General features: G+C 37.2%; 1 protein-coding gene across 1 annotated transcript; it reads right to left on the reverse strand.

Moving 5' to 3' along the window:
- Nucleotides 1-3,182: 3,182 nt before the first annotated feature.
- Nucleotides 3,183-5,743, reverse strand: LOC116124034 (protein DETOXIFICATION 14-like). Its single transcript, XM_031409752.1, has 7 exons — nt 5,451-5,743; nt 4,661-5,205; nt 4,475-4,561; nt 4,067-4,123; nt 3,745-3,983; nt 3,433-3,638; nt 3,183-3,331 (listed from the first exon to the last, which is right to left on the reverse strand). Exons 1-7 carry the CDS (start codon nt 5,703-5,705, stop codon nt 3,260-3,262), a joined length of 1,461 nt encoding a protein of 486 aa, XP_031265612.1. The 5' UTR covers nt 5,706-5,743; the 3' UTR covers nt 3,183-3,259.
- Between the last annotated feature and the right edge of the window lie 3,367 nt (nt 5,744-9,110).

Consider the following 9,110-nt stretch of genomic DNA (forward strand, 5'->3'; position numbering starts at 1 on the left):
TTATCTTGATGATAGCGGCAGTACTTTTTGTTGTTCCTAGTTGAGAGGGGATTCTTCATAGGCTCTAGCTTTCTGAGCAGGCTGGCCTCCTCTGACTTATCCAGAATAGCCGACATTGAGGCATTCAAAGGAGTGTATTGACTTTTGTTGCAATCGCGACGAGGAACTAGGGCATAAGATTTTTGGGCTCAAATCGCTGCTTCTTTCCTTTTCGTTGATCGTCATTAGCCCATCTGCAATCAACTCTTCTACTATTCTCCCTCTGGTCAGGAGCATTGGTCGAGGGATCGGGATGGCCACGGTTAAGAGCGGCCACGAAATTTTTGATTCGGAGATATTTCTCAATGAGGTTGTAGAAGAGAGTGAGAGAAACATCGTCCTCGGATTGCAGTTCCTTCCACAAGTCAGTCTGCGGGTGAACCCTCGCGATAATGAGAGTTCGAATGGATTCCTCGGGAGTATGAGCCACTTTGTGGAGTTCCCTGTGGAATTTGTCTATGTAAGATTATAGAGTTTCATCCCTCTCTCACCGTATGTTGCTCAGGTAGCTCAACGGCATCAAGAACTTCCTATTTGCCTGGAAGTGTCTCAGGAATGATGAGCTCATTTGATGCCATGAGCAAATTGATCTCGCGGGAGTGACCTGAACCAGCGCTTGGCATGGGTAGTTAGGGTTACTACTAAGCAGCGACATTTGGCCAAGTCGAAGACTTGGTGGAGCTCCATGAGGTTATTGAACTCGTAAAGGTGATCTTGCAGATCTGAATTCCTATCGAATGCCCGCATGTCGAGCATTCTGAATCTCGATGGGAGAGGAACAGCTAAAACTGTTGGAGAAAATAGAGACGCCTCTGTGACCTTCCTATGCTCATTCTACTGAGCCTTAAGCTAATCCAAAGCTCACTATAGTTCCTCAATCTGAGGTAGCGGAGCTGCCTAGGGATCACTTTGCGCAACGTGGGTTCGACCCTCACGGTTGCGGTTGAGGAAAAACCTCAAATTAAGCTCTTCCTCAACTCAGCTGGAAGCTTCGACGAACCTTGACACATGCTGGCTGGGACCATGTGAAGGCATTGAATGGCTTGAGGAGTTTTCCCAATCTCCGCGGTGGTCTGAACCTCCTTGCAGACGACGGGGGTTTCCTGCATGATGACGGTCAAGGTCATCATTTCGACGATATTGGGAATCTCCCTGCCTTGCACTTTTGTGGGAGTGCCTATGCGATGTGGCATGGGACGGCTCATGCCACAACATGTCGTTGAGTCGCAATGCCACGGGTATTCTGCCCGTTGCACGACTGATGTTCGTTGGTCCCTTGGAGCCCTTCGGTCCACTGCTCGCCACTTGCTTTCCCTTAATTTTGCACACTGCAGTGCACACGGTATGGGCTTTTGCCCTTTTTCGAGCTTTCGTGCGACCTGTAGGTGTCTTTGGCAGTGATACCACTTCATTGGACTTTAGCGGCACGACCCAATCCAAACGGTCTAGCCTTTGGCTAATTGTTTGGAGAGTATTATTGAACCTCTCCAAGTAACTCATCACGGTTGGGTTAGCTGTGAGCTTGAAGGAATATCTGCCATGATACTCTGTTGGACTAGCAGCATTAAAAGAGAAGTGTCATCTTGTACCCGGGGGATTTCCTCATTGTCAAAGTTGGTTCACTCAGTTTCGAAACCGCAAACCATTTGCTGATGGGTAGTACCGATTGGTTAGAGGTTTCTGATGAAGAGCATATACTAAATCAGGCCCTCTTTCCAGCGTCAAACTGTTGATGCTGGATTTTGATACCAATGACTCACACGTGCAAAATGCTAAGTCGGCTTAGAACTTACATGTGATATGGAAATATGAAGCAGGAGAGTACATAAAAGACGGTTTTTAAAGTGGTTCGGATGCTCAAAAGCAATTCCTACGTCCACTGTAGTTGCATTAATAAGTGGTTATAGTCAGGTCGCATGGTAACGAGCTCAGTTACAACCAAGAGAGAGAGAGAGAGAGAGAGAGAGAGAGAGAGAGAGAGAGAGAGAGAGAGAGAGGGTGTATGTTGTTTAAGACTAAAGGTAAGCCAATCCCGTAAATGAGAGAGGAGCCCTCTATTTATAGTGGGAGGATTCAAGGTAATAATCATGAATCTGCAATCAAGCAGGTGTGGTACAATTCCTAACCCGCTTTCCATTAGTTGTTTGCACAAGAGATATCCTTAAATTGCATAGGGCTTGGGCAGGTGGATGATTCCTAGCCACTCGCAAGCCTGGCACTCACCTATTGCATTGACGAGAACCATATCTCTTCCGTCATTGCGCGACATGGCAGCGTCTAGACGGCACAAAGCCTCCCTGAATTCTAATTGGCTCTTGCTGACGAGAGTTCACGTCAGCCCTGACTTTTTAGGCATAATAGATAAAAATGCAGGAAGAGCCCTAAGAAGAGAGCGATGACAATATGGGGTTTAGCTTATATGATTAGGAAGCTGTTCCATTATACTTCCTACTTAGTTTATTACCTAATAAGGGTAGTTCACTTTTGCATCATCAATGTAATTTTCAATAAGTTCTCTTTTCTTAATTTTCAATTTTGTAATTATGTGAATAATGAATACAAATCTTCCTAATTTCTTCAATATGTATAATCGAAATAGAACACAGAGAGGAATTTAAAACCTTGATCTCTTACTTCAAAATTATCAGTTTTTACTACATTTTTCTTCTTGTTTGGGTGAGAAGAAAATGAATTATAGAAAATATGAATAAAGTAATTTAATTCTTTTATATGAAGGTGTATATATGTGGTTGGGTTTTTTGGGATAGTGTAGAGAGTTTGCAATTTTTCTCTTCTAAAAATTGCACATTTGTAAACTTTTACTTAATGGATTGTTTCAGTGGACAGTGAACGTAAACTAAATTGATTGGGCTGAACCACTTTAAAATTCTTGTGTTTTGGTTTTCTTTATTTTTAGTTGTTTGCTTTAATTTTGCATTTGAGTTGTCAAGATTTTTTTCCCAACAAAATCAACCAATTTTTATGGCTTGATAGAGGTTAATACTGAACTGGAGAATCATTGCACTCTATAATATTTGGGAAGTTGCAGGCATTAACGAGAGGATTCAAACCTCATACGCTGTAGTAACAAACCACAAGTCTGACCATTCCATTAACCCCTCATGAGTCGTAAATCTGAATTAAACCAATAATTTTTCAGTAAGGATTCTAATCTTAGTACTTAAGTAACTTTCTCTTGCAAATCAATGTTAATTTTCTGCTAATTCACAGAAAATTGTTCATTATCAGCTGAAGATCTTCCCTCAAATATCCTCTCTCTTGCTTTAACGGCCTGCATGATCAAACGCCAATAAAACTATAAAAAAACTTAATATTCTAAAATCAGAATAATGTCAAAGGATTAGAGAAGAACTGAACATTGGAGAGACTGACCTGTTTCTCCCAATTTTGACAGCTCGTTAAGATAGCGAGTAAAACACTTTGCACAAAAGCTCCAACTTGAATGCCAATCCAGAGTCCTTGCCCTCTCAATTGTAACCAGAAGCCTAAAATTGCAGCAACTGGGATCCCACAAAGATAGTATGCAATGAGGTTGACATAAGCCCCCAAGTCCTGCCACCCGCAGCCCTGAGCAATGCCTGAACATTTGAACAACCGTGGCATCAAGTTACTGAAGGAGTCGGATATAATTCAAGAATCTGTATGTGAATGGTAGCAGAAGGGGAATCAAGAGCAAGAACTGACCGGAAAGAACTGCTTGGAAGCCGTTTAACATAACACAGAGACATATCAGAGGAGCCATTGTTGTGACATAATCCACAACTTCCTTGTCATTGCTGAAAAGGTAACCAAAAGCATGCCGACTAGCATACAGAATCGAGCTGACTATGACTGTCTCTAAGACAGTAAGAAATACCGCGGTGCGCACAGCAACGCGAGCTGCTTGTGGATTTCCAGCTCCTAATGCATTTGAAACTCTAGTGCTGCACAAGAACAAGAAGTTCATCTTCAGAATTATGAAGATTTGTATAGTGCTGATATGCACAATGTACAAGTTAAACCCGACCTTCCTGCGATACCGAGTCCATCTGGTATTGTAAAAAGTGTTGTGATTGTTGCTAAACTGTTTAAGAAGGGAAAAAGAAAATCTCATCAATGCACATAAATAGAAATTCAGACTTTGAAATTGCGAATGGCTCGTTAAATCAGTTATGGTTTGTTTGACGATACTGCTACTCATTTTAATCTTAGTAATCCTAGAGCTAATGCCTGTACCAAATCCTAACTTCTGGAAGGGATGCATTTATTAGATAAAAGGTCAACTTAGGCTTTGCGAGTTACTCTGATGATTCATGATAACTCAATAGATTGCACGACAATCGTGCCAACGACGCATCATTCAAATTTTTTAAATTCAAATTTTCTTTTGGTGAACAAAATTGTTCTGAATATAGTACACTGACAGAGAACATACCACACTGATAATACTGAAGTTTCAAGCTTTGGATTTGGTAAAAGTCCAGACAGCAAGGTGAGAAACTCAAAAGACCACCATTCAAGGCTGCAGTAATCAGCATTACAATAAAAGGAATCAAATCAAAATACAAATTGCATCTTGAAATTACACTATAAATTATGAAAATAGGCAAGGAGAAGTTACCAAACCATAAAAGCAGAAGGAATGGCGAGGCGAAAGAACTCTCCTATTCCTCGGAATAGCTCCATCGATACCGGCACTCGGGTTTTCTCACAGCTTGAAGAGTACATCATGTACAATCCAAGTAACAGCACATTCAACCAATATGACATACCAATTGCTAGAGCTGCTCCAATATTGTTCAGCTCAAACTCTAAAATAAGAGCCCAAGAGATAAAAATGTGGAAGCAAATGGTGACACAAGAGCTCATGAGCAAGGGAGTGATCAAACTTTGCACTTGAAAATATCTAACAAGTGGCTGAAGAGCTGCATATCCAAAAAGTGCAGGCACAAGCCACACTGTGAATTTACCAGATTCAGTTGAAATTAAAGGGTCTTGCCCCATCAAATTCAGAAGTTTCCCCATGTTAATCCACAATATAGACACAGGGAAACAAACCAGAATTAGAGAAAACATAGCAGTGTGTGTTTGTATTCCTAGTTTTCTATATTGCTGAGCTCCAAAACCTTGCCCACATAGAGTTTCCATTGCAGTTGACATTCCAAACTGTTTGCCATTTCCACACATCACAAGATTCCATTAATTTTCAGACTCCACTACATGGTACAAATAATCTGTAACATCCCAAACTCACTTTCTCTGGTGGGGCTCAGAGCGCGTCTCCTTGATTCGAATCCAGGACTTCATCCTTAAAAATGAATCAAGAATACCAATTGAGCTAGTCCAGAGGAAGTAGGTAATGGGATATCACATCATTCTCAGGAAAGGTAAATTGAAGAGACTAGACTTACAAGGAGGCTGAAGCCAGTGACAGCACAGAAGGAGATGGCTACGGCGGTGCTGGAGAGAGAGAGCTCACCGAGATGCCCAACCATCATCACTGAAATGACCTGCAGAAAGTACTGTGACAAGTTCACAGCCACCATGGGTCCAGCTATGCAGCTAAGCCTCTTCACTTCTTCTACATATTCGCCAGCTCCAATATGTCTTCCATTTCCAACACTTGAAACTTCTTCTCCCTTTTTATCCAACAAACCCTTGTCCATATTTTTTCTGTACAAGGTTTGGCCATGGAGAAACTCTATTTATACAAGAGTTCTCTTAGAAATTTTATGAAACATATCATATTTTTATTGGCCATTAGGACATGTTAGAGACAGCACATCAACTTTATTTTTTTGTCTGTCATACATAATTATTTGGAAATTGAGCACATATTAATGTCGGATACGACTCTCCCTCTCTGAAGACTAGTTCTTCGAAAACTATCTGCTTTGACAAATGGTTTATAATTGATGTGATACAGGATATGATTTGTTCGTATAAAATATGTTATCACGAAAGGTTACTTTATTCTTAATTAATTATTTGAAGATTAATAGTCGGACGAGAAAACCTGGTTATATGGATCGTAGGTGTAATATTATTGAAATCATTACCATTTAGAAATTTTTATCGTACAGATCAAGAGTCTTTTAACTATGGTCGGATATGAACAATCACTCATTCGTAAAATTAATATTTTTGAGTTCTGCGTATATAACTGGATCCTCTGAAATCACAAAAATCCTTATTTAAAATAGGATTCTAACTCAACACCCTTGAGATTTTGAGAAGAGTTAGTGAAAGTTATAAGCTATATAGAAGAGTTATTCTAGGGCTATGAGATGAATTATTGTGTTAATTTTCTTCGAAAACTAGTTAAAATTCACATAAATTAGTCTAAATACTTTGGTTAAAAAAAAAAAAAAAGGAGTTATTGTTGACAAAATACAAAACTCCCCTGGTCAAATATTTCAAAAATTCTATATTACTAGCTCTTGATAAATATATTGTAAATTTTATGACGTCTATACTAAGAAAGTTGGTGAAGATCTCCAAGTTATCTTTCTCCAGCATTAATCTTATTATGTTAACGTGTTCTTAACATGAATCTTGATCCGTGAAGGCATGTGGCAGCACCTTTGAGAAGAAACTAGTTGCAGTTTGTTCTTAAGGAAAAGGATAAAAATCTGTGTCAGATTTCCACAATGAGTGGTACAAAAAAAGAGATTTCATTATTGAGGAAAGTCCAAAGTAATGTCCACAATTCTAAGGGTCGTTTGTTACACTCTTGCGAATGATTCGTATTTCAGTAAAATTGATTTATTCTTAAAATATTATTCTATATTATTTAATTTTTTTAAATTTATTAATTTAATTAAATATTTTTAAATATTTTTTTAAAAAATTATAAAAATACCCCAATAACCATCCGACTGTGGTGGTCGACTGTCTATATTTAATGGGTAGGTTGAGAGTGTTTTTGTTAACTTTTAATATTTTATTATAGGGATGTTTAGTAAATAAACAAACATAAGAGGTATTTTTGTTAATTTTCAAATCCTACATCGTAATACCTACCCAATTTAATTTTTTTCAAAATATTATTCTAAAAAGTATTAAAATAATGAATCGAACGGACCCTAAATATTTTGTTGCCAATATATAATGGGAGTGGTCCTTCAGCATAAAAAGAGAGAGTCCCATTTTCCTTTTTTTTCTTTTGACTTTTTTCTTCTTGAAAACAATAAAAAAACCAACCTATTCGTTAATTTCGGTACACTTTATTTACAAGATAAAGAAAAAAACGTTTTCTTTAATACATTGTTATTATCGTATTTTTATTTTTTTATATAATGACATTAGAGCACACGTTAAGAACTTAAGATAACCCAGAATTTGATTTATTAATCGATTTTTTAATCACCTTAATTTTAAGATATTTCTCTTTCACAACTTGAAGAAAATACAAATAATTTATATTTCTTGTTCTTGCTTGTTTTTATCATAATACAATAAAATCTCTTTATACTCATAATGGTGGGACAAATTAATTTTATTACTATGAGGAGTTTATAACTTAATAGAGGTATAATTACAAAAATTATTGTTTTGATTTAATTATTTTATAATTCATGTTTTAGTAGTATGTATTAGAATTTCAATTAATTGTTTTAGTAGACATTGCTACAATTACACAAGAAAAGAAAGGAAATAATCCTGAGGATGATAGTACGGAAATATAAAATGTTTCGTGCCAAGAAGTTCTAAAAACATGTTTGAAAAATNATTAATGTGCTAGAATGTGATTGATTGACGGTTAGTGGATGTAATTAAAAGTTAAATAAACTTCAAATTAAAAGTTAAAATATCTATATATATATATGACATTCTCATTAATATTAACCCTTTACCTCCCAAATTTTAATCATAAAGAATTTTATTCAATTAATAACATATTAATAAATTAGTGATTTTATTTTATTGGGCATTCCAGAGGCTTAATCTCTCCACATTCAGCTCTTAGATACTAACGCTTCGTGAATATGTGAAATATACACTTAGGATTTCAGTTGCACCCTAGAATTGTTATTTATTATATTATAATAGCATCTATTGAGCATCTAAAAGTTTAATTAAAAGATATATAAATTTATGTTAATCTCTTCATATTTACCTAAATATTAATAACAATTAAATAGTGATATCTCAAAGTTCTCAATAAAACTTTATATATATATATATTCATGTTTGTCCCCTCACATTCACTAAAATTCAAATATATTATTGGAATCGGTTTGTCTTTTTATTTGCTGATATGTTCCTTTCTAATGCTTTATCTCTATCTTAATTTACAGACTATGCACAGCTCTATATAGCAAAGCAAATATCTTGGTTTTAGGTAACGTAGCCTCATTTAAAAGGGTTTACTTTCTCCAATATTAAAAGGGTTTGCATCCCCAGCCCAACACAGAACACATTGCACACGTTGGGGATGATTTCCGATGCCACCACACCAAAACTTCTATATCGACCTCTTTTGTGTTTTTTTGTTTGATTTTTTTATTTTGTTTTTTGCTCTTGTATTTTGTATTTTGTTTTCTGTTTTCATTATTATTATTATTACTATTATTTTTATTATTGAAATGGTGCGATTTTAGGTGGTGGTGGTTGGGTGTAGAAGTGGAACAAATGGGCCAGATTAGGCGGGTCAACCCTAACCCGGCCCGTAACGAAACGGGTTGAACTCGGACCACCAATATGGCAGTCCGGGTTGACCCTAACCCAGCAGCAACCCCCGACCGGGCCGGGTTGCAAAATGGCAACCCGTAACTCGGCGGGTTGCTGTTTTGTCTCTTTTAAAAGAGACCTGCCAACCCGCCGGGTTGGCTGTGGTCAACCCGGCAGGTTGACTGTTATGGAATAATGGCCAACTCGTCGGGTTGACAATAGCCAACCCGACAGGTTGGCCGAAAAAAATAAAATAAAAAATTTAATTTTTTTTTCAAATTATCCTTTTATCCTTGAAATATAGCCGTTTTATAACCGTTGGAGGGGTCTTTTTCGTCATTTTTCTTTCCCCTTTTTTTTCTATAAATTGGCCCTAAACTCTCACATTTTTCTCACAA

The sequence above is a fragment of the Pistacia vera genome, unplaced genomic scaffold, assembly GCF_008641045.1.
Source record: "Pistacia vera cultivar Batoury unplaced genomic scaffold, PisVer_v2 Contig1030, whole genome shotgun sequence".
NCBI classification, from domain to species: Eukaryota; Viridiplantae; Streptophyta; class Magnoliopsida; order Sapindales; family Anacardiaceae; genus Pistacia; species Pistacia vera.